At 42.1% G+C, this 24,906-nt stretch overlaps 1 protein-coding gene across 1 annotated transcript; it reads left to right on the forward strand.

Moving 5' to 3' along the window:
- The first annotated feature begins 311 nt into the window (after positions 1-311).
- On the forward strand, positions 312-6,329 carry LOC123045416 (OVARIAN TUMOR DOMAIN-containing deubiquitinating enzyme 6). The gene is made up of 9 exons (XM_044468471.1): positions 312-534; positions 618-1,616; positions 2,444-2,605; positions 3,905-3,982; positions 5,065-5,143; positions 5,233-5,378; positions 5,482-5,550; positions 5,664-5,826; positions 5,918-6,329. The coding sequence occupies exons 2-9, from the start codon at positions 933-935 to the stop codon at positions 6,160-6,162; spliced, it is 1,626 nt and encodes a 541-aa protein (XP_044324406.1). The 5' UTR covers positions 312-534; positions 618-932; the 3' UTR covers positions 6,163-6,329.
- Positions 6,330-24,906: the final 18,577 nt, after the last annotated feature.

The following is a 24,906-nucleotide window of genomic DNA, read 5'->3' on the forward strand; positions in this document are numbered from 1 at the left end:
GCCGAACTTGCAGTCGCAGAAAAACCGTTGAGTTATGAGTCGAGATCACCTGCTCATTATCAGACTAAAGAATAACTTTGAGAAAAAATTCCACAAAAAGAATTTGAGAAGAAGAAAAAGAAAGAAATCGTGGTCGAATTGGGCCTCGGTCCTATCTATCTACGCAAATACAAAGCCACAAACTGGGCAATTGGATTCGTGGCAACACATAACCAAGGGCGTAGTGACTACCGTCCATTCTTCACAGACGCTGCTATTAGGGTCCCACATGTCATCCTCGGATGGCCATCTCCCTTCTCCACTTATAAAATGTTGGCACGCTCTCGCCCCTCGTCTCCCTCCTTCCTCTCCATCGTCTTCTTCCCAGCCTCACCTACTGCTACTCTTTCTCTCTCCACCCAAAACTGAATCCCCAAAGCGCCAGCGACAGAATCACGCGACGACGCGAATCTTCGTCCCATAAACCCTAGCGCGGTGTACCCTCCTCAGCCCGGAGCCGTCCCCGTCGCCTGGCCCACCGGATTCCCCGACGAGGTAACCCGCTCGACCCCCCGACGGAACCCTAGGAAATTTGGTTGTTGTTTCATCGAGATTGATCGAATTGGCGGGCTATTCAGGGTTTTGGGAGGGTGGTGCGCCGCCCTTGCCGTCCGGGGATAGCCTGCGCGTCTCGATCTCGGGGGAGCTAGGGTTTTGTGATCTGAGGCCTCGAGGTCAGCGGCGTCGCCCTGGTTCTGATGAGAATTGGCAGTCTAATGCTCAGATTGGCCGCCGGCGACGACGAGAGGAGCAGCTTCGTTGGCAGCGGCGGCGGAGGCCTCAGGTTCACCGCTCCCAAGGTCCGTACACGGGACAAGGGCGCCCCTATATCCCTCTAATTCCAGAGGATTGCTGGTGTTGAGACGCGGAGCCTTCGCTGACGAAACTGGGGAATGACGAGGATCTTCGTGCAGCGTGGGCCCGGTGGCTCCTCGTCCAACTCGGCTCGCTCGGGCTCACAGGCACTGCAGCAGCAGCAGCAGCAGCAGCAGAACCAGCCAGCAGCAGCTGCCCGGGAGGAGGAGCTTACGGTGCAGCCGCAGCCACTGGAGCTCTTGGCTTCAGGTGATACAACTGAGCATCTACTTGAGGGTGGCGAAAGTAGTAGCAATGATCCTTCAAGGCTGGTTGAAACTGTGTCTGAGAGCTCAAGTCCTGTGGAAGAGGGATCTGAGAGAGAGAAACCTCCCAAGGATGACAACAATGCGACCGATCCCCCTTTCTTGATGGAGCTGTCAGGACTCCAGCTTTTGGATCAGTTTGAGCAGGCGAATCCTGTGCAGTCAGGCACTGTGCCATCGCAGATAACCGGCGCAGCATCACACCCGCCGCCTCCTCCAGTTCCACCACCAAAACCATCATCATCTGGTAATAATGGGTTGAGGAGAATGGGATCTGGAAGCTCAAATGGTGTGCGGATTGGATCTTCAAGAAGGCCAGCTGCTTGGCCACCAGTGGCAGCTTGGACATCTGCTTCGGGTTCTCGCCCTTCTTCCCCTAGGTCACTTGCTGATTGTGAAGGGTACAATAGTGCAGATGAGCAAGGTGCCTGTTACACCTCTAGCTATGATGACTCGGTATGATCTCTTGTCTGGTTCTGTTATGCGTGGACTTTAATTTTGGATCTTACGCCTATAGTTAGTATAGTTAGTTTATGTACTACATCAACATTGATCATTTGAAGATAATGGCGTAGATGTTTTGGATTCCTTGCAACTGAATGGTGCACTTTTGTGGGGCTGGGTTTAGTTAGGAGTATGAATGATAGATGATTCCTTTAATTGCTTCTTATGATTAATAAGTAGATATGCCTAAATAATCCTGGTCTATGAAATCTCAATGTCTCCTGCTTATATTTGTTAGTGGCTACTTTTCTACGCACATTGAATGGTGCACTTTCATGGAGCTGTTTTTAGTTAGGACTATGATTAATTGCTTTAATTGCTTATTATGACTAGTAAGTAGATATGCCTATGTAATCCTGGTCTATAATATTTCAATGTCTCTTGCTTATACTCCCTCCGTTCCTAAATATTTGTCTTTCTAGAGATTTAAAGAAGTGTCTACATACGGAGCAAAATGAGTGAAACTACACTCTAAAATATGTCTATATACATCCGTATGTGATAGTCTATTTGAATCTCTAAAAAGACAAATATTTAGGAACGGAGGGAGTGTTTGTTAGTGGCTGTTTTGCTACGTACACTGAATGGTGCACTTGTGCGGAGCTGTTTTTAGTTAAGAGTATAATAATAGGTGATTGCTTTGATTGCTTATTCTGATTAGTAAGTAGATATGCCAATGTCATTATCTCTTGATTATATTTATTAGTGTCTGATTTCTACGTACAGGGTGAGTAAGTATATAATTTTGTACTGGTCCTGATGTATTCTATTTCCCTCAGGAAAGGGAGCATATGTTCGAACATGACCTAAGGCGAGTGAAAGGGTTTGAAATAAGAAAGATGACAGCAGATGGGAATTGCCTGTTCAGAGCAGTTGCTGATCAAGTTTATGGTGATCCAGAAACTTATGATATGGCTAGGCAGATGTGTGTTGACTATATGGTAGGTTGCATCTTTTCATCTGAGTAGTAATTTTTCCAGAGTTGAGTTTGTGTTTTCAAGACAATCATTTGTTGCCAGTGAGTAGCATAATAGCACTTATCCCGACACTTTTAATTCATTAACTCAATTCACAAACTCTGGCTATTCATTATTTTAGCATATTATTTCCTTGTCTCCTTGTTCATCCCACTTGCTAGGTTTACAATAATCTAGACATATTTTTTTCTTGGACATGTGCTAAAATGTGTGTTGTTTGTATAAGGAGAACACCAAGAAGGTGTGAAAGTTACAAGGGTAAACCGGCAAAATCTAGAAGAACAAAAAGTTCTAAGCTTACCAAGAACGTAGATGCTACCTAGACGTAAATGATATTTGCTGGATAGTATGTAGTTTAACTTAACCTAGTTCCAGTCTTCTAGTTGATGACTGGTATAGGTTGCTGCCTGGCTGATTGGTGATAGTGAGCCGTCTATTAAGCAAGATAGCTTCAGAGGTAGCACCCAGTAACTCAGGCAGCACCTTGTTAAAAACACTTGCAGCCATTCCCATCAAAACTTGTTGCTACCTTACTCTTTTTGGTATTTTTTTGAAAGAATATCATCAAATACTGATATTATGTGCCATAATAACGCAAAATTCTGCCAATTTCATTGTGAATCAACTGCGCAATTGAATATCAATGTATGGCATATTGCTGATTTGACAATTTTCTTTTCTGCCTGCAGGAATGTATCTGATTATATATTATTTTAGGTTGTTTGCAGTTTTTTATCATTTACCCACTCACCTTTATTTAGCAATGTGCCCTGTGGTTTACAGCAGAATTTTTTAGTTACGCTACTGCCCATGTGGCCACCATTTCCACAGTTAGCTTTCCTAGCAAAATGCTCTACAGTATGGTATTATTTGGTAATTCAGTGTAAGCAGGTGAAAGTGTGCGCAAACTACGTGGCTTCTTTGTGTTTGGGACATAGCATAATACATGGAATAAAACTGTTATTACTTCATCTGGTTTAACGTACTTGTCATTTTATTAGCTTCATGCATGCAAAACAAGAGGAGTTAATACTTTTTAAACTTTTGAGTTATCGGCATAGTTAACCCCATGGACTTTATAAACATTTATGTAGGTCATTAATAAGGGCATTTTATAAAAATGTTCACCCAGAAGCCCAAAATTACATCTATTTGCAAACTGATGCAAACTTCCAAATTTCTTACCTATTTTGGACTGGCGTAGTTAATACTCAGTAGCAAGGCAATTGAAGTGCTCATTGTGTTTTTCTTTTTTCACTCCAGGAAAGGGAGCGGGATCATTTTTCTCAGTTCATGACGGAAGGCTTTACACCATATTGTAAAAGGAAAAGAAAAGACAAGGTAGGGTTTTACATGCCTGGTATGCTTGCTTAAAATGGGTAGGCGAATTATTACTCACATATTTGTTTGTCCCTCATTTGTACAAGATGTCTTCCATGATTAGAATGCCTTTTCCAATTGAATTAATTATTTTATCGACTCCTGTTTGATTTTATACGTCATTCATGTTCCCCCGCACAAGCATTTTCCACCTGTCTAGATCTTGTACTCCTGCAGAGACTTATTTAAAATGTGCTATTTATTTTGTATTTGGTAGTATATGTGCTTTCATATGGGGAGGCAGTGAGGCATGCACTTCTCCCTACTTCTTGACCTGTTCTACTGCACACATGAGTTTTTTTTAGTACAGCAGTACTGCTTCAATGTATATAGGGTATGTTTGGTTTACAACCAATACGAGGCATACCAATTTTTATGGCTTGCCCGTAAGATTTGACGGATGCCAAAATTTTGGTTCGCCAAAGCCCGCCCTCAAGTTCCCGTGTAATTTTTGCCAACGCATGGGCGCACCGATGGCGTGCAAAACTCTCGCCAAAAAATTGGCAGCCCAGCTCACCTGCTCTACGTATGTGGGGCCTCCTTCTGTACCATAATATTAGAGCAATTAGTGTGACAGATTAACGGGATGAGTACACGCTGACGGAAGCAAGCGCGCCACGTTTCATCTGCGACCGTTTGAATAGCGCATGTTTAGTTCCGTTCATGCAGCTGCGCAACTAATCCTACTTAGCCATGTCTAATAGCAGCTCATACTAGTCTCAGTTTCCATTCTGTTGGCTCATCATAAAATTGAATCGGTATCAGACTAAGCAATAAGTAATACAAGTTGTCAAAGTATTTGCGAACTTAGTTGGCTCCAAAAAATTAGCAGGTGCAATGGCTATAATCCAAATAACAGTGATTTACCAAATTTTCTGTCCTGCCAAAATTTTGGCTGGGGCTCAAACAAACACACCCATAGTCAGCAGCTGCCTTCAAATCAAATACAAAAAAGGAGTCATGTGATACAAGGAAAAAGTTAGCACCTTAGCTTCTTTATAATTGCAATGGATTTTATGTTGATTGGTTACCTGATTTTCTAGGTATATGGCAATAACATTGAGATCCAGGCATTTGCTGAGATGTACAATCGTCCAATCCACATATATTCATACAGTACAGGTAAATTTTGGTCTAGCATTTTAACCCTGCATCTTTGTAACCTTAGCTCTCTCACTCTCAGTCTCATATCCGGTTCGCTCTTGTTGCAGAGCCTATTAACATTTTTCAGGGAAGTTATAACACAGATGTTCCTCCAGTTAGGTTAAGTTACCATCACGGTAACCATTATAATTCAGTTGTTGATCCTCGTCGGCTGACAGTTGGGGCAGGCCTTGGATTTAGCTCCCTTAGAGGGGTAAGCCTTGGGAAACTTCCTTGTCGGGCATGATTCTTGGTGGTTATTATTTCCCTATTAACATTTTGTAATGGATGGTTTTGTGAACTGTTTGTGTGTATAGACCAACAGTGTTGACAGAGACCAAGTGAAGGCTGCAATAAAAGCTCAGCAAGATCAGCAGATTGAGAACGTGAGTTGTCTATTTCTTTCTGTGTTCTTACTTTCCATCAAAGCATGTTCGTAAGTAAACAGGTCAAATCATCAAATAGCGTGGGCTTGATGCTTGTGTTGGTGCAATTTTAGGCACTTTTGGCTGAAGGGCGACTCTACTCTGATCTGGAGTTAACTGAGAAGGAAATAGAGCGGATGGTGATGGAGGCCTCTCGGGCAGAGTATCTGAACCAGCAGCAAGTTAACTTCAGAGAGTCATCAAGGTCAGGGGCAGAGCCATCTTCGTCCGCCGCAAGTAAGCATCCCTCCCTTGTCGTTTGAGGAAATTTATAGTGTTCCATTGATCGGTTGTTTGCCTGAAACTGGGATGCTTTCGTGCTCTGTAGTTAGTGGATCGTCTGGTTCGGCGGCGGATAGAGGCAGCGAGAATTGTTTCGTACTCCCAGACACGGTGCTGACTCGCAGCATGCAGTTGCTTCTGACAATGGGCTTTAGCTACATGCAAGTGATGGAAGCCTACAGTATATTCGGAGAGGACATGGACTCGATGATCTGCTACCTGGTGGAGATGGGAGGCACCGGAGCCTCCGCAGGCGGCAGCAACCGCCGGAAAGGAAAGGCTGCTGAGTGATGTGTGTGCACCTTTCTAGACGCGACCGAGGATCGAAGTTATCAGGCGTAACTATCAGGAGTACAAAATAACGATAGCCTCGAGTTAAGAAGACATCGGTGTTGTGCTGCCTTGTTGGGGAATATATAATAAATAATGAATAAAAGGTACTCTCAAGACTTTCTATTCGATCTGGTGTTTGAATGGTGTCTGTTGTAGTACGTGCTTTTGATCTGTTGAGTCAAGCTGCTCCCTTGTGACCATTGTGCTGCTCACTTGTGATTACGTTTGTCTAGTTTTGTTAAGCTGTTTGTCTAGTTTTGTTAAGCTGTGCAACATGTCTCTCAGTGCACTTGCAAGAACGAGCCATGCCCAACGCTTTGACAGAATGAGGCGTGCTTTGAGCTGTTTAGCAGCTTAAAATGAATGAGTCGTTTTGGGCAATTAGATTTCACATGATTGTGAGATTGTAGGGTAGGAAAACACATTCAGAATCACAGATGTTTGTAGAATGGACTGTGTGGAGCAATGGTATTCGAATAAACCAGGACCGATCCTGGCCAAATTAGTTCTCCCCCTTCCTCTCGACCCTTCTCCTCTCTTGTCCTTGAGAGTGCTCGGGCAGGGCCCGGATCTGCGCCACTGGCGTTGTTGGTCGGAGTGGAGATGACGGAGGAGTCCGGTGCCTTCCTATGTTTCTGTGTTATACGAGTAGTAGTTTTAGGTTTAGCTTGACTTTTGGTGGTGTTTGGCCTCGTGCTAGTTTGGCGTCATGCAGTTAGGGTGTCTCCATTGGAGCTCGCGAGCAACCTTTAACGGACGCCATCATCATCTCCTGTTGGTCCTCCATGGTGGAGGAATGGAGGAGGAGACGGATCTGGCAAAGCCCTTCTATATAAGCTTGCTAAGGCCCCGAGGCGAGACGATGCGAAGGGCGGCCCCCTTTCTTCCTCCTGACCATGTTGCCAAAGGGGAGGCAGCGCAACTTCGGTTTGGTGTCCATGGCGTTTGCTGTGGAGGGCTCGACAGACCAAGTGGTCTCGTCCCCGGCGCCGAGGTCAGTGCCGTTCTCAAGCTGTTTTGAACCCGATCACATTTCCTGTTCTCTGTTTGGGGTCTTCTTTGCAAAAATCAAGGACTTGGTTGTATTTTCCATTTTCTTTTGGATCTTGATGTAAGGTGGGCATTGATGTTTATCTAATGGAATGGGTCTGGCTCCTTCGGGATCCTACCTTTGTTAAAAAAAAAGAATAAACCGATAATCTGGTGTTCGAAATATAAGGACGAGGCCATAGTTGGCGCATGTTGGCCTCTTCACCACCTGTTAGATGTAGCAACAACAGCACGACTTAAACCGCATTGAAGATTTTATGGTGTATTTTAGTCATTGTAGAATCAGATTTCATAAACTTGTTCAAGTTTTCAATGGCATAATCCAGATGTGGAGTCCCTACGAGGTGAAATTACATATGAGGAGAATAATCCTAGACTATGACCGTTGCCTTTGTGTGGTAGAACCAGGTCTTCCACCGGACGGTTAGCCAAGTACTAAAGCACCCTTTTTTAAACAAACATTAAATTTATTGTTTAGAAATAAAGGTTACATCGTCTATTAGAAGACATACAATATTATCTGTGGGCTCCTCTATCCAATCCCTGGCCATAGAACATTTTGCTAATCTAGCAAGCTCATGAGCTACCTTGTTCGCTTCTCCATTACAATGTTCGAAAGTTGTAATTGGAAAATCACAAGCCAAAAAAAAAAAACAATCCTCAAAGATAGCAGTCGCCGCTCCTGCAGAATGTTCTCCATTCTTCATTGTGTCAATGAATTTCATGTTGTCAGAGTTGATAATGAGACGATTGCAACCCGCCTTCTATGACATCAATAATCCAAACGTGAGAGCTAATGCTTCTGCCATCAACACGTTCGCACAACACTCAATCTTCTAATTTCCACCAACAATGAAGTTTCCTTTATCGTCCTTGATAACAACAACCGTTGTGCCCCTTAGCGGATCATGATCAAAAGAAGCATCTACATTCAATTTTACAAACCCCACAGGAGGTCTGCGCCATCCTCCATTCCTTTCCTTTGCCTTAGGTGAGTTGGAATTTACATAATTTGCCGTTATAGCCCAAATCCTCATGGAGGTTTGTGACGCTTCTTGAGATTTTCCTTCATGAACTAACTTCTATTTGTTCCACCATAAATACCACACGGTTATAGCAAATAACTCCCGTGCATTCCTAATATAGGGAGATCTTGATAAGGCATAAGGAGTAAAAATTGAAGGACAACTTCTCCCGCACGGTCCACAACACAAGCTTTTTTAACGGCTTTGTACAACCCTAAATGTTCTCGCACTGCTTTTGCCTTCTTGCAAAGGAACAACACCACATGGGTGAAACTTTTACGTGTATATTGACCAACATGACACGACACTGTAGAGTCCCATGAAGCGTACGCATAAATATTTTTACTTTCGCCGGACAAGCTAATTTCCAAATTTCATCCCAAATAGGATTGACTTTGCATCTATCCATACCGTTTGTGTATTCCAATTTTCTTCCGTGTTGTTTTCTCTATTCCTCCAAATAAGCTGAGCGAACAATGAACAAATCGTTTTCAGTACAGCTCCAAACAATATAAAGTCCGGCATATTATGCATAGGAAGAGGAATCGCTAGGACTCTTCGAGCATCAATTGGCCACAATATTTGTCTCACTAAATCTTCATCCCAAAGATTCGTGATTGGATCAATAAGATCACAAACTTTCGTCAAGAGATTCCCTCTCCTTGGTGTAATAATTCTCCTGTTCACACAATTCGGAAGCCATGCATCTCTCGATATATCAAAATTTTCTCCCGTTCCAACCCTCCGTATATAACCATTCCTGAGAGAGTCTACTCCAGCCATAATACTCTGCCAAGTAAAGGAGGAACCCTTTTTTAAACTTGCACTCATCAAATCGCCATCCGGGAAATACTTGGCTCTCAAGATTGTGGCACATAACGATTCGGGATTATTGAGGAGACGCCAAGCTTGTTTAGCTAACAATGCGAGGTTAAAACAATATATATCTCGGAAGCCCATTCCTCCTTGACCTTTTGGAACACACATCTTCCACCACGCCATCCAGCGCATCCTTTTTTTGTTATCCTCGTCACCCCACCAAAATTGCGACATCGCGTCAATGATTCCTTTGCAAACTTTTTTTAGGAATTTTAAAGACGAACATGGCATATGTTGGGATAGCTTGAACAACTGATTTAAGCAAAATTTCCTTCCCTCCTACCGATAACAGCTTCTCTTTTCACTAATTTTCATAATAATTCGATCAATCGAGAGCTGAAAACAATCGCTTTTGTACGTCCCCATTGGCAGGTAACCCCAAATATCTATAATAAGTGCCTCGGTCATAATATTCATAATGGTACAGATATGCACCTTGTCTTCTACTTTGGTATTTGGGCTAAAGAAAATGGTGGATTTTTTGACACTCGCCATTTGCCCCGAGGCGGCACAATAAGAATTCAAAACCGCCCTCAAAGCCTCCACATTCGTAGCATTAGCCCGCATAAGAATCAACGAATCATCCGCAAAGAGTAGGTTGGAAACTGCGGGGGTATCTCCGCAAACCTTTATACCGGAAATATTACCAGTTTCCTCCGCATTTGCTAGGAGAGCAGTCAGACCTTCCGTACATAATAAGAACAAATAGGGAGATAGAGGGCCCCCCTGCCTCAGTCCTCTTGTGGGCTTGAAACTGCCAGTCTCACTGGCATTAAAGTGCACCGTGTACTCCACAGAGGACACACATTGCATAATTAGATTCACCCAATTCTCCTTAAAACCTAGTTTCAACAAAATTGCTTTTAAAAAACACCATTCCACTCTGTCATAAGCTTTGTGCATGTCCAGTTTGATGGCACACAAACCCTCCCTACCCGCTCTTTTCTTTTTTATTGTGTGGAAACACTCATATGCCACTAAAATATTAGATGTGATCATTCTCCCAGGCACAAAAGCACTCTTAGTTGGGCTGATAATATCTGATAGAATTATTTTTAAACGTGCAACAATCATTTTTGAAATAACCTTATACACCACATTGCATAAAATTATTGGTCTAAATTGAGTAAAATTTTCTGGAGAGTTAACCTTTGGGATCATAACAATTGCAATATCATTCCATCCTGCCGGTATTTAACATGTATTAACCGCCTGGAGGACCTCTTCTGTCAGGTCCTCTCCCAACATAGGCCAAAATCTTTTATAAAAAATAGCATGTAGACCATCTGGGCCCGGTGCTTTTAAATCACCAATATCAAATAAAGCCTTCCGAACATCTTCTGCCTTGTATGGAGCCATGAGGGCATTATTCATTTCACCTGTCACTTTTCTTCTAACCAAAGAAAGAACTTTCGGATTAGGTTGGGAGACTTCTGACGTAAAGAGGTTTGAGAAATACCCTCTAATGTGATCATTCATCTCCGACCCCTGCACCCATACCCCATCAACCCCAAGTAATTTTTTAATCCAATTACTCTTCTTTCTTGCCATTGCAGCATTATGGAAAAAAGATGTGTTTCGGTCCCCATGCAATAACCAGTTTGCACGCCCACGCTGTATCCAGTAAATCTCCTCTTGTTCCATTAAATTTTCAATAAGAACCAGAATATCCTTTTGTCGCGTTTGGGAGTCCACATTCATAGGTCCCCTCCTAAGCTTTTCCAATTCTTTTTTGAGCTTTTTTATTCTCTATTTTGGTCCTCTCAGAGTCTCGCGGTCCCAGTTATGCATGTCCGCCTGTACCGCTCGAGTACGATCAACGAGAGATGGCCCAATACCCAAATTATGTTCCTTCTCCCATGTCGTACGCACAATTTATATGGCCATCTCATCTTTGATCCATCTAGCTTCGAACTTATCCACTCGTCCCATTTGGGTATTAAAAATATTGCCATCAAAATATTCCATATCTAGGACAAGTGGGCGGTGATCGGAATAAACACGTTCCTCATTAATGATAGCAGCCCTCGGGAATTTGTTCGCCCCTTCCAGATTGCAAACCGGACGGTCAAGTCTCTCCCTAGTATCGCCTCTCCTCCGAGTAAAAGGATCGCCAATACATCCCATATCCTCGAGGCCGCACTCTGCTAAACAATTACCAAAATCTCTCATCATAGCATTAGGTCTCGCATTGCCGCCCTCTTTTTTCGACGAGAGCAAAATTTCATTAAAATCCCCTAGGACCACCCATGGGTGATCGCCCTTATTATGTAAGTTCTGAATATTATCCCAAGATAAATTATGCTCACTCCAAGCCGGATGACCATAGAATCCCGTAAACCGCCAATGTGAAGGAAGTATGCCCTAGAGGCAATAATAAAGTTGTTATTTTATATTTCCTTATTCATGATAAATGTTTACTATTCATGCTAGAGTTGTATTAACTCGAAACTTGACACATGTGTGGATACATAGACAAAACACCGTGTCCCTAGTATGGCTCTACTTGACTGGCTCGTTAATCAAAGATGGTTAAGTTTCCTAGCCATAGACATGTGTTGTCATTTGATGAAAGGGATCACATCATTTGGAGAATGATGTGATGGACAAGACCCATCCGTTAGCATAGCATATTGATCGTTAAGTTTTATTGTTATTGCTTTCTTCATGTCAAATACATATTCCTCTGGCTATGAGATTATGCAACTCCCGGATACCGAAGGAATGCCTTGTGTGCTATCAAACATCACAACGTAACTGGGTGATTATAAAGATGCTCTACAAGTATCTCCGAAGGTGTTTGTTGGGTTGGCATAGATCGAGATTAGGATTTGTCACTCCGAGTATCGGAGAGGTATCTCTGGGCCCTCTCGGTAATGCACATCATAAGAAGCCTTGCAAGCAAAGTGACTAATGAGTTAGTTGCAGGATGATGCATTACAGAACTTGTAACGAGACTTGCCGGTAACGAGATTGAACTAGGTATGAAGATACCGACGATCGAATCTCGGGCAAGTAACATACCGATGACAAAGGGAATAACGTATGTTGTCATAACAGTTCAACCGATAAAGATCTTCATAGAATATATGGGATCCAATATGAGCATCCAGGTTCCGCTGTTGGTTAATGACCGGAGAGGTGTCTCGATCATGTCTACATAGTTCTCTCACCCGTAGGGTCCGCACGCTTAACGTTCGATGACGATTTATATTATATGAGTTATGTGATTTGGTGACCGAATGTTGTTCGTAGTCTCGGATGAGATCACGGACATGATGTGGAGCCTCGAAATGGTCAAGAGGTAAAGATTAATATATAGGATGATAGTATTCGGACACCGGAAGTGTTACAGGGGTACCGGGTACGTATCGGGTCACTGGAAGGGGTGCCGGGCAACCCCCGGCAAACTACATGGGCCTAATGGGCCTAGAGGGGGACAGACCAGCCCCTTAGTGCGCCCCATGTAGGACGAATTGGGGCGGAAAGGAAAGGAAGGAAGAGAGAAGAAAGGGGAGGGATTCGGCCTCCTCCTTCCTTCCCTCCCCCTCCTCCTTCCTTCCCCCTCCGACACTTATGGAAGGGGGGAGACCGACTTGTGGGAGGCACCCAAGTAGGATTACTCCTACTTGGGACGCCCCTTGCTGTCCCTCTCCCACCTATATATATGTGGGGGGCACCGCTAGAACTCACATCATTGATTCCTAGCCGTGTCTGGCACCCTCCTCCACAGTTTACGCCTCCGGTCATATTCACGTAATGCTTAGGCGAAGCCCTGCGCGCTTGACTTCACCATCACCGTCACCAAGCCGTCGTGCTGATGCAACTCTCCCTTGACACTTTGCTGGATCAAGAATTCAAGGGACGTCATTGACCTGAACATGTGTAGAACTCAGAGGTGTCGTACGTCCGATGCTTGATCAGTCGGAATGAGAAGAAGTTTGACTACATCAACTGCGTTAACAAACGCTTCCACTTTCGGTCTACGAGGGTACATGGACACACTCTCCCCCTCTCGTTGCTATGCATCTCCTAGATAGATCTTGCGTGAGCGTAGATTTTTTTTTGAAATTGCATGCTACGTTTCCCAACAGTGGCATCCGAGCCAGGTCTATGCGTAGATGATATGCACGAGTAGAACACAAAGAGTTGTGGGCGGTGATCATCATACTACTTACCACCAATGTCTTATTTTGATTCGGCGGTATTGTTGGATGAAGCAGTCCGGACCAACCTTACATGACCACGTTCATGAGACCGGTTCCACTGACAGACATGCAACTAGTTTTGCATAGAGGTGGCTGGCGGGTGTCTGTTTCTCCAACTTTAGTTGAATCGAATTTGACAGCGGCCGGTCCTTGTTGAAGGTTAAAACAGCAAACTTGATAAATCACCGTTGTGGTGTAGGTAAGAACAGTTCTTGCTAGAAGCCTGTAGCAGCCACGTAAAACTTGCAACAACAAAGTAGAGGACGTCTAACTTGTTTTTGCAGGGCATATTGTGATGTGATATGGTCAAGACATGATGTGACCTACGTTGTTGTATGAGATGATCATGTTTTTTAAAAGTTATCAGCAACTGGCAGGAGCCTTATGGTTGTCGCTTTATTGTATGAAATGCAAACGCCATGTAATTGCTTTATGTTATCACTAAGCAGTAGCAATAGTTGTAGAAGCAATAGTTGGCGAGATGACCACAACGCTACGATGGAGATCAAGGTGTTGAGCCGGTGACGATGGAGATCATCACGTTGCTTTGGAGATGGAGATCAAAAGCACAAGATGATGATGGCCATATCATGTCACATATTTTGATTGCATGTGATGTTTATCTTTATGCATCTTATTTTGCTTAGTATGGCGGTAGCATTATAAGCTGATCCCTTAACTAAATTTCAAGGTATAAGTGTTCTCCCCGAGTATGCACCGTTGCAAAAGTTCTTTGTGTTGAGACACCACATGATGATCGGATGTGATAGGCTCTATGTTCACATACAATGGGTGCAAGCCAGTTTTGCACATGCGGAATACTCGGGTTAAACTTGACGAGCCTAGCATGTACAAACATGGCCACGGAACACTGGAGACCAAAAGGTCGAACGTGAATCATATAGTAGATATGATCAACATAGAGATGTACGCCATTGATGACTACTCCATCTCATGTGATGATCGGACATGGTTTAGTTGATTTGGATCACGTATCATTTAGATGACTTGAGGGATGTCAATCTAAGTGGGAGTTCTTAAGTAATATGATTAATTGAACTTAATTTATCATGAACTTAGTCCTGATAGTGTTTGCATATCTATGTTGTAGATCAATGGCCCGTGTTGAAAGAAATATGCCTTAGAGGCAATAATAAAGTTGTTATTTTATATTTCCTTATTTCACGATAAATGTTTATTATTCATGCTAGAATTGTATTAACCGGAAACTTGATACATGTGTGGATACATAGACAAAACACCGTGTCCCTAGTAATCCTCTACTAGACTAGCTCGTTAATCGAAGATGGTTAAGTTTCCTAACCATAGACATGTGTTGTCATTTGATGAACGAGATCACATCATTTGGAGAATGATGTGATGGACAAGACCCATCCGTTAGCATAGCATATTGATCGTTAAGTTTTATTGTTATTGCTTTCTTCATGTCAAATACATATTCCTCCGGCTATGAGATTATGCAACTCCCGGATACCGGAGGAATGCCTTGTGTGCTATCAAACATAACAACGTAGTTGGGTGATTATAAAGATGCTCTACAAGTATCTCCGAAGGTGTTTGTTGGGTTGGCATAGATCGAGATTAGGATTTGTCACTCCGAGTATCGGAGAGGTATCTCTGGGCCCTCTCGGTAATGCACATCATAAGAAGCCTTGCAAGCAAAGTGACTAATGAGTTAGTTGCAGGATGATGCATTACAGAACGAGTAACGAGACTTGCTGGTAACGAGATTGAACTAGGTATGAAGATACCGACGATGGAATCTCGGGCAAGTAACATACCGATGACAAAGGGAATAACGTATGTTGTCATAACAGTTCAACCGATAAAGATCTTCATAGAATATATGGGATCCAATATGAGCATCCAGGTTCCACTGTTGGTTATTGACCGGAGAGGTGTCTTGGTCATGTGTACATAGTTCTCTCACCCATAGGGTCCGCACGCTTAACGTTCGATGACGATTTTTATTATATGAGTTATGTGATTTGGTGACCGAATGTTGTTCGTAGTCTCGGATGAGATCACGGACATGATGTGGAGTCTCGAAATGGTCAAGAGGTAAAGATTCATATATAGGATGATAGTATTCGGACGCCGAAAGTGTTCCAGGGGTACCAGGTATGTATCGGGTCACCGGAAGGGGTGCCGGGCAACCCCCGGCAAACTACATGGGCCTAATGGGCCTAGAGGGGGACAGACCAGCCCCTTAGTGCGCCCCATGTAGGACGAATTGGGGCAGAAAGGAAAGGAAGGAAGAGAGAATAAAGGGGAGGGATTCGGCCTCCCCCTTCCTTCCCTCCCCCTCCTCCTTCCTTCCCCCTCCGACACTTATGGAAGGGGGGAGACCGACTTGTGGGAGGCGCCCAAGTAGGATTGCTCCTACTTGGGATGCCCCTTGCTGTCCCTCTCCCACCTATATATATGTGGGGGGGCACCGCTAGAACTCACATCATTGATTCCTAGCCGTGTCTGGCGCCCTCCTCCACAGTTTACGCCTCCGGTCATATTCACGTAATGCTCAGGCGAAGCCCTGCGCGCATGACTTCACCTTCACCGTCACCAAGCCGTCGTGCTGATGCAACTCTCCCTTGACACTTTGCTGGATCAAGAATTCAAGGGACATCATCGACCTGAGCATGTGTAGAAGTCAGAGGTGTCGTACGTCCGGTGCTTGATCAGTCGGAACGAGAAGAAGTTTGACTACATCAACCGCGTTAACAAACGCTTCCACTTTCGGTCTACGAGGGTACATGGACACACTCTCCCCCTCTCGTTGCTATGCATCTCCTAGATAGATCTTGCGTGAGCGTAGATTTTTTTTTTGAAATTGCATGCTACGTTTCCCAACAGTGGCATCCGAGCCAGGTCTATGCGTAGATGATATGCACGAGTAGAACACAAAGAGTTGTGGGCGGTGATCATCATACTACTTACCACCAATGTCTTATTTTGATTCGGCGGTATTGTTGGATGAAGCAGCCCGAACCAACCTTACATGACCACGTTCATGAGACCGGTTCCACTGACAGACATGCAACTAGTTTTGCATAGAGGTGGCTGGCGGGTGTCTGTTTCTCCAACTTTAGTTGAATTGAATTTGACCGCGGCCGGTCCTTGTTGAAGGTTAAAATAGCAAACTTGATAAATCACCATTGTGGTGTAGGTAAGAACAGTTCTTGCTAGAAGCCTGTAGCAGCCACGTAAAACTTGCAACAACAAAGTAGAGGACGTCTAACTTTTTTTTGCAGGGCATATTGTGATGTGATATGGTCAAGACATGATGTGACATACGTTGTTGTATGAGATGATCATGTTTTGTAAAAGTTATCAGCAACTGGCAGGAGCCTTATGGTTGTCGCTTTATTGTATGAAATGCAAACGCCATGTAATTGCTTTACCTTATCACTAAGCAGTAGCAATAATTGTAGAAGCAATAGTTGGCAAGACGACCACAACACTACGATGGAGATCAAGCTGTTGAGTCGTTGACGATGGAGATCATCACGTTGCTTTGGAGATGGAGATCAAAAGCACAAGATGATGATGGCCATATCATGTCACATATTTTGATTGCATGTGATGTTTATCTTTATGCATCTTATTTTGCTTAGTATGGCAGTAGCATTATAAGCTGATCCCTTAACTAAATTTCAAGGTATAAGTGTTCTCCCCGAGTATGCACCGTTGCGAAAGTTCTTCGTGCCGAGACACCACGTGATGATCGGATGTGATAGGCTCTACGTTCACATACAATGGGTGCAAGCCAGTTTTGCACATGCGGAATACTCGGGTTAAACTTGACGAGCCTAGCATGTACAAACATGGCCACGAAACACTGGAGACCGAAAGGTCGAACGTGAATCATATAGTAGATATGATCAACATAGAGATGTACGCCATTGATGACTACTCCATCTCATGTGATGATCGGACATGGTTTAGTTGATTTGGATCACGTATCATTTAGATGACTTGAGGGATGTCAATCTAAGTGGGAGTTCTTAAGTAATATGATTAATTGAACTTAATTTATCATGAACTTAGTCCTGATAGTGTTTGCATATCTATGTTGTAGATCAATGGCCCGTGTTGAAAGAAATATGCCCTAGAGGCAATAATAAAGTTGTTATTTTATATTTCCTTATTTCATGATAAATGTTTATTATTCATGCTAGAATTGTATTAACCGGAAACTTGATACATGTGGGGATACATAGACAAAACACCGTGTCCCTAGTAATCCTCTACTAGACTAGCTCGTTAATCGAAGATGGTTAAGTTTCCTAACCATAGACATGTGTTGTCATTTGACGAATGGGATCACATCATTTGGAGAATGATGTGATGGACAAGACCCATTCGTTAGCATAGCATATTGATCGTTAAGTTTTATTGTTATTGCTTTCTTCATGTCAAATACATATTCCTCCGGCTATGAGATTATGCAACTCCCGGATACCGGAGGAATGCCTTGTGTGCTATCAAACATAACAACGTAACTGGGTGATTATAAAGATGCTCTACAAGTATCTCTGAAGGTGTTTGCTGGGTTGGCATAGATCGAGATTAGGATTTGTCACTCTGAGTATCGGAGAGGTATCTCTGGGCCCTCTCGGTAATGCACATCATAAGAAGCCTTGCAAGCAAAGTGACTAATGAGTTAGTTGCAGGATGATGCATTACGGAATGAGTAAAGAGACTTGCCGGTAACGAGATTGAATTAGGTATGAAAATACCGACGATCGAATATCGGGAAGTAACATACCGATGGACAAAGGGAATGACATATGTTGTCATAACGGTTCGACCAATAAAGATCTTCGTAGAATATGTGGGAGCCAATATGAGCATCCAGGTTCCGCTAATGGTTATTGACCGGAGTAGTGTCTCGGTCATGTCTACATAGTTCTCGAACCCGTAGGGTCGCATGCTTAACGTTCGTTGACGCTAGAGTAATATTGGGATATTTGATGAGTGATGGCCCACAAGTATATGGGGTCAATTCTATCCTTTTCGATAAGTAAGAATGTCGGACCCAACGAGGAGTAAAGAAAATGGCAAGTGGTTTTCAGCAAGGTAATGTCTGCAAGTGCTAAAATGGTAAGTAGCAGAGTAGTTTGATAGCAAGATAATTTGTAACGAGCAAGTAATGATAGTAGTAAAAAAAGTGCAGCAAGGTAGCCCAATCCTTTTGAGGCAAAGGACAGGTCAAAATTGTCTCTTATGATAAGCAAAGTGTTCTTGAGGGCGGGAATTTCATCTAGTCACTTTCATCATGTTGGCTTAATTCGTGTTCGCTACTTTGATAATTTGGTATGTGGGAGGACCGGTGATTAGGTGTTGTCCTTACTTGAACAAATTTCCTACTTATGATTAACCCTCTCGCATGCATCCGCAACTACGAGAAAAGTATTAAGAATAAATTCTAACAATAGCATTAAACTTTTGGATCCAATCGGTCCCTTACGGAATAGCACATAAATTGGGGTTTAAGCTTCTGTCACTCTCGCAACCCACCATCTAATAACTACTCCACAATGCATTCCCTTAGGCCCAAATATGGTGAAGTGTCATGTAGTCGACGTTCACATGCACCACTAAGAGAATGACAACATACATATCATCAAAATATCGAACACAGATCAAGTTCACATGATTACTTGCAACATGATTTCTCCCGTGACCTCAAGAACAAAAGTAACTACTCACAATGATAGTCATGCTCAATGTCAGAGGGGTATTAAATAGCATAATGGATCTGAACATATAAACTTCCACCAAATAAACCATATAGTAATCAACAACAAGATTTAATCAACAATACTAGTCACCCACAAGCACCAATCTATAGTTTTGGTACAAAGATTGAACACAAGAGATGAACTAGGGTTTGAGAGGAGTTGGTGCTGTTGAAGTTGTTCATGAATATATCCCTCCCCAAGATGGGAGAGTTTTTGGTGATGATGATGACGATGATTTCCTCCTCCGGGAGGGAAGTTCCCCCCGGCGAAATCGCTCCGCCGGAGGGCAAAAGTGCTCCTGCCCAAGTTCCACCTCGAGGCGGCGGTGCTTCGTGCCGAAAGTCCTCTCCTTATTTTTTCTAGGTCAAAATGACTTATATACCAGAAGAGGGGCACCGGAGGTGGGCCGAGGAGGGCATCACCCACCAAGGCGCGCCTAGACCTCCTGGCGTGCCCAGGTGGGTTGTGCCCACCTGGTGGCCCCCCTCTGGTACTTATTTGCTCGAATAATTCTTAAATATTCCATAAAAAATCCACGGGAAGTTTCAGCTCATTTGGAGTTGTGCAAAATAGATAGCTTGACATAGCTTTTTCAGGTCCAGATTTCCAGCTGCGAGAATTCTCCCCCTTTGTGCATACCTTGCATATTATGAGAGAAAGGGCATTAGAATTTCTCCAAAAAGCATTATTATACAATAAAACAACATAAATAACACTAGGAAAACATGATGCAAAATGTACGTATCAACCCCCCCAAGCTTAGACCTTGCTTGTCCTCAAGCGAAAACCGAAATCGAAAAACATGTCCACATGCTTAGAGAGAGAGAGAGGTGTCAATAAAAACAAAAATACGGACATATCAACATCATGTGACTTATTATAACAGCAACAAACTTTAAAATAAAACTTTTATCATAGAACTTTTGTCATAGACTTCTCATGAACAAGTGACAATTCATCACAACATCGAAGTATAAAGCATAAACTCTATTGGAAACCAACAAACTATGTTCTCAGTCAACTTTGCAACTACAATTCATCATCTTTTCAGGAAGGGTCACGTATCGGCAAGTTCACATACTCAACCATCATTTAGTATTCTATAATTGCTAACACTCACCGCGTAAACATGAGCAAAACGTTTCAACCGGACACATAGAAAGATAGCGGCTTATAGTTTCGCCTCCCAACGCACTCACCTCAAGGGTGATGTCAACAATAATAACTCATGCTACCCATATTCAACTGGATATATGTGCCTAGATCTTTCCTCACCACATGATGCTTGCCAAAGGAGAAAAATAAAAAGGAATAGAGAGAAAAACTTTGACTCTTGCATGAAAGTAAATACATGAAAGTAAAAGATAGGCCCTTCACAGAGGGAAGCAGAGGTTGCCATGCGCCTTTTGTCTGTATGCTCAACCCCTTAGTCCAAGAGAACGTCACGTTATATTGCCCCTTGTGATGGTAACCTTTATTATGCAGTCTGTCGCTTTTATTCCTCACCATCACAAGTTCGTGCAACGCTCAATTTTCCCTTACACTAAATGATCTCACACTTTTAGAAGCAATTTTTATTGCCCTTTTTGCACCGATGACAACTTACTTGAAGGATCTTAGTCAATCCCTAGGTAGGTATGGTGGACTCTCAAACAAGATAGGGTTTAAGGGTTTTGGATGCACAAGTAGTATCTCTACTTAGTGCGGAGTTTTTGGCTAGGAAAGATAGGGGGCAAGCACCACATGTTGAAGGATCTATGACAATATAACTTCTATGTGAATATGAACAAACATAAATCATTAAGTTGTCTTCCTTGTCCAACGTCAACAATTTTGGCATATAATATTTTGATGGGTGCTCACAATCATAAAAGATTTCTAGGATAGTATATTTATATGTGAATCTTCTCTGCCCTTATCAATTTTTCATGAGTTGCATCATTGACCAATTCTATGTTTGTCAATCTACAATAAAATTTTCTACTTATACTTTTCCTTGTGTAATGTCATCTCTTACCATAAGATTAGCATATGATCTTTTTCTTTTATTTACTTTCTTTTTATTGCAACAAGAAAGTAAAGAAGGCAGAACTCAAACTAAACTTTATTATATATCTTGCACACGATTACAAGGATTGATCACTAAGCAAACTCTTGAAAAGAAAGGATCGAACTAAACTTTTATTCATCTAATAGCAAAAGATAACCATGATCGAACTAAGAAAGTAAAGGAAAAAGATAGTGGAGATGATACGATATCGGGGCACCTCCCCCAAGCTTGGCGAAAGCCAAGGGGAGTGCCCATACCCGATACTTAGTTTTCTTTTGGTGGTGAAGAAGGAAGTGATGATGAAGAAGTAGTGGTGATCTTATCCTTTTTCTCTAGCTTGTTTCGGAGGTAGAAATTATCTATCCTAAACTCATCGTTCTCCTCCTTGAGCTTTAGTATCCTCTTGCATAATGCTTCCTTGCTTTCTTTCAGGAAGCGAGGAGGGACTGGTTCATCTTCATCTTCTTCATCAGAAAACCATATGTAGGGATAGGTGTCCTTGAAGATATTTTTATCTAAAGGTCGGTAAGAAACTGGGTTGTCCTTCTCGGAATCTTGAGACGACATATTTTCAGATCTGTCAGAAAGCAGCAAGAAAAGAAAACAGGAGATTTCTCTGCGATACAGAGGTCAACAGGTTCAGGAGGTATATAAAGATTTTTTATCTTGGGGAACAAGCAGAACGGAAGAAAAACGGAGTCCGGAAAGTACCCGAGGTGGGCACAACCCACCTAGGCGCGCCTGGCATGCCAGGCCCGCCCTAGTGTATCGTTCCCACCAGGGTCACTTTCCTGGAAGTTTCTTATTTTCCTAATTTTTTAAATATTCCAAAACTGACAAAAAATATTTTTGCTGATTTTTTGGAGTCCGTTTACTTACCGTATCACGCACCTCACTTTTTTCACGATTCTAGAGTGTTCCGGAAGGTTTCCTTTATGTGTTCTTCAGGTGTCAAAGTTTGGATAATATTGCTTTCAACATTAATGGGCGTACCTGAGATATAGTGTTTTATTCGTTGCCCATTGACCACCTACGGGTTAGTGCCTTCGGCATTATTTATTTTGATGGCTCCGGATTGATAGACCTCCTCGATAACATAGGGTCCTTCCCATTTGGAGAGGAGTTTTCCTGCAAAGAATCTGAAATGAGAGTTGTACAAAAGAACATATTCCCCAACTTTGAACTCACGCTTTTGGATTCTTTTGTCATGCCATCTTTTAACTTTTTCTTTGAATAACTTTGCATTTTCATAAGCCTGGTTTCTCCATTCATCTAATGAGCTAATATCAAATAACCTCTTTTCACCAGCAAGTTTGAAATCATAATTGAGTTCTTTAATTGCCCAATATGCTTTATGTTCTAACTCAAGAGGCAAATGACAAGATTTTCCATAAACCATTTTATATGGAGACATAACCATATGATTTTTATAAGTTGTTCTTTAAGCCCAAAGTGCATCATCTAATTTCTTAGACCAATTCTTCCGGGACCTATTGACAGTCTTTTGTAAGATTAGTTTTATTTCTCTATTGCTAAGTTCAACTTGACCAGTAGACCGAGGATGATAAGCTGATGCAATTCTATGGTTAACATCATACTTAGCAAGCATTTTACGGAAAGCACCATGAATAAAGTGTGAACCACCATCAGTCATTAAATATCTAGGGACTCCAAACCTTGGGAAAATAACTTCCTTAAGCATTTTAATAGAGGTGTTGTGATCAACACTACTGGTTGGAATAGCTTCTACCCACTTAGTAACATAATCAACAGCAAACAAAATATGTGTATACCCATTAGAGGAAGGAAACGGTCCCATGAAATCAAATCCCCAAACATCAAATGGTTCAACAACAAGTGAATAATTCATAGGCATTTCTTGATGCTTACCGATATTACCTATTCTTTGGCATTCATCATAGGACGAGACAAACTTAAGGGCATCTTTGAAGAGAGTAGGCCAATAAAAACTAGATTGCAATACCTTATGAGCGGTCTGTCTCCCACATGATGTCCTCCATAAGCTTCAGAGTGACATTTCCGTAGGATTCATTCCTGTTCATGCTCAAGTACACAACATCTAATAATACCATCTACTCCTTCTTTATAAAGATGTGGGTCATCCCAAAAGTAATGTCTTAAATCATAGAAGAATTTTTTCTTTTGTTGGTATGTGAAGCTAGGTGGTATGTATTTAGCAACAATATAATTAGCATAGTCAGCATACCAAGGTGTACTATTAGAAACGTTTATCGCAACTAATTGTTCATCAGTAAAGCTATCATTAATAGGTTGTGGGTCGTCAAGAATATTTTCAAGCCTAGACAAGTTATCAGCTACGGTGTTCTTTGCTCCTTTCCTATCAGTGATATGCAAATCAAATTCTTGTAGCAGAAGAACCCACCTAATGAGTCTAGGTTTAGCATCTTTCTTTTCCATAAGATATTTTATAGTAGCATGATCGGTGTGAACAATTACTTTAGAATTAACAATGTAAGATCTGAATTTATCACAAGCAAACACCACTGCTAAGAATTCCTTTTCAGTAGTAGCATAATTATGTTGAGCACTGTTTAGAGTTTTACTAGCATAATGAATAACATTAAGTTTCTTATCAACTATTTGTCCTAGAACAACACCAACAACATAATCGCTAGCATCACACATAATCTCAAAAGGCATGTTCCAATCAGGTGGTTGAACAACAGGTGTAGTAATTAAGGCTTTCTTTAGTGTTTCAAAGGCTTCCGAACAATCATCATCAAACACAAAGGGAATATCCTTTTGCAAAAGATTCATAAGAGGCCTAGAAATTTTAGAAAAGTCTTTGATAAACCTCCTATAGAAACCAACATGACCAAGGAAACTATGAATACCTTTGATATCTTTAGGACATTGCATTTTCTCAATTGCATCAACCTTGGCTTTGTCCACCTCAATGCCTCTTTCAGAAATTTTATGGCCCAAAACAATACCTTCGTTAACCATAAAGTGGCACTTCTCCCAATTCAAGACAAGATTTGTTTGTTCACATCTCTGCAAAACCCGGCCAAGATTGCTTAAACAATCATCAAAAGACTTCCCATAAACGGAAAAGTCATCCATGAAAACATCAACAATCTTTTCACATAAATCAGAGAATATAGCAGTCATACAGATTTGAAAGGTAGCAGGTGCATTACATAGACCAAAAGGCATATGTCTATAAGCAAAAGTTCCAAAAGGACAAGTAAAAGTGGTCTTTTCTTGATCAGGTTGTAAAACAAGTATTTGGGAAAAACTAGAATATCCATCAAGGAAGAAAAAATGTGTGTGCCTAGATAATCTTTCTAACATTTGATCGATAAAAGGTAGAGGGTAATGATCTTTTCTAGTTGCTTTGTTTAATTTTCTATAATCAATTACCATCCTATAGCCTGTGACAATTCTTTGCGGAAAATGAGCTCATTCTTATCATTAGGAACAACAGTAATACCTCCCTTCTTAGGGACACAATGAACAAGACTTATCCATCTAATATCAGTTATAGGATAGATTATACCTGCTTCTAGAAGTTTTAATATTTCCATTCTTACCACTTCTTTCATCTTCGGATTTAACCAACGTTGGTGATCAACAACGGGTTTAGCATCAGGTTCCATACTAATCTTGTGCTGACATAGAGTGGGACTAATGCCCTTAAGATCATCAAGAGTATATCCAATAGCAGCCCTGCGCTTCCTTAG

This window comes from Triticum aestivum, chromosome 2B (assembly GCF_018294505.1).
Source record: "Triticum aestivum cultivar Chinese Spring chromosome 2B, IWGSC CS RefSeq v2.1, whole genome shotgun sequence".
NCBI lineage: Eukaryota > Viridiplantae > Streptophyta > Magnoliopsida > Poales > Poaceae > Triticum > Triticum aestivum.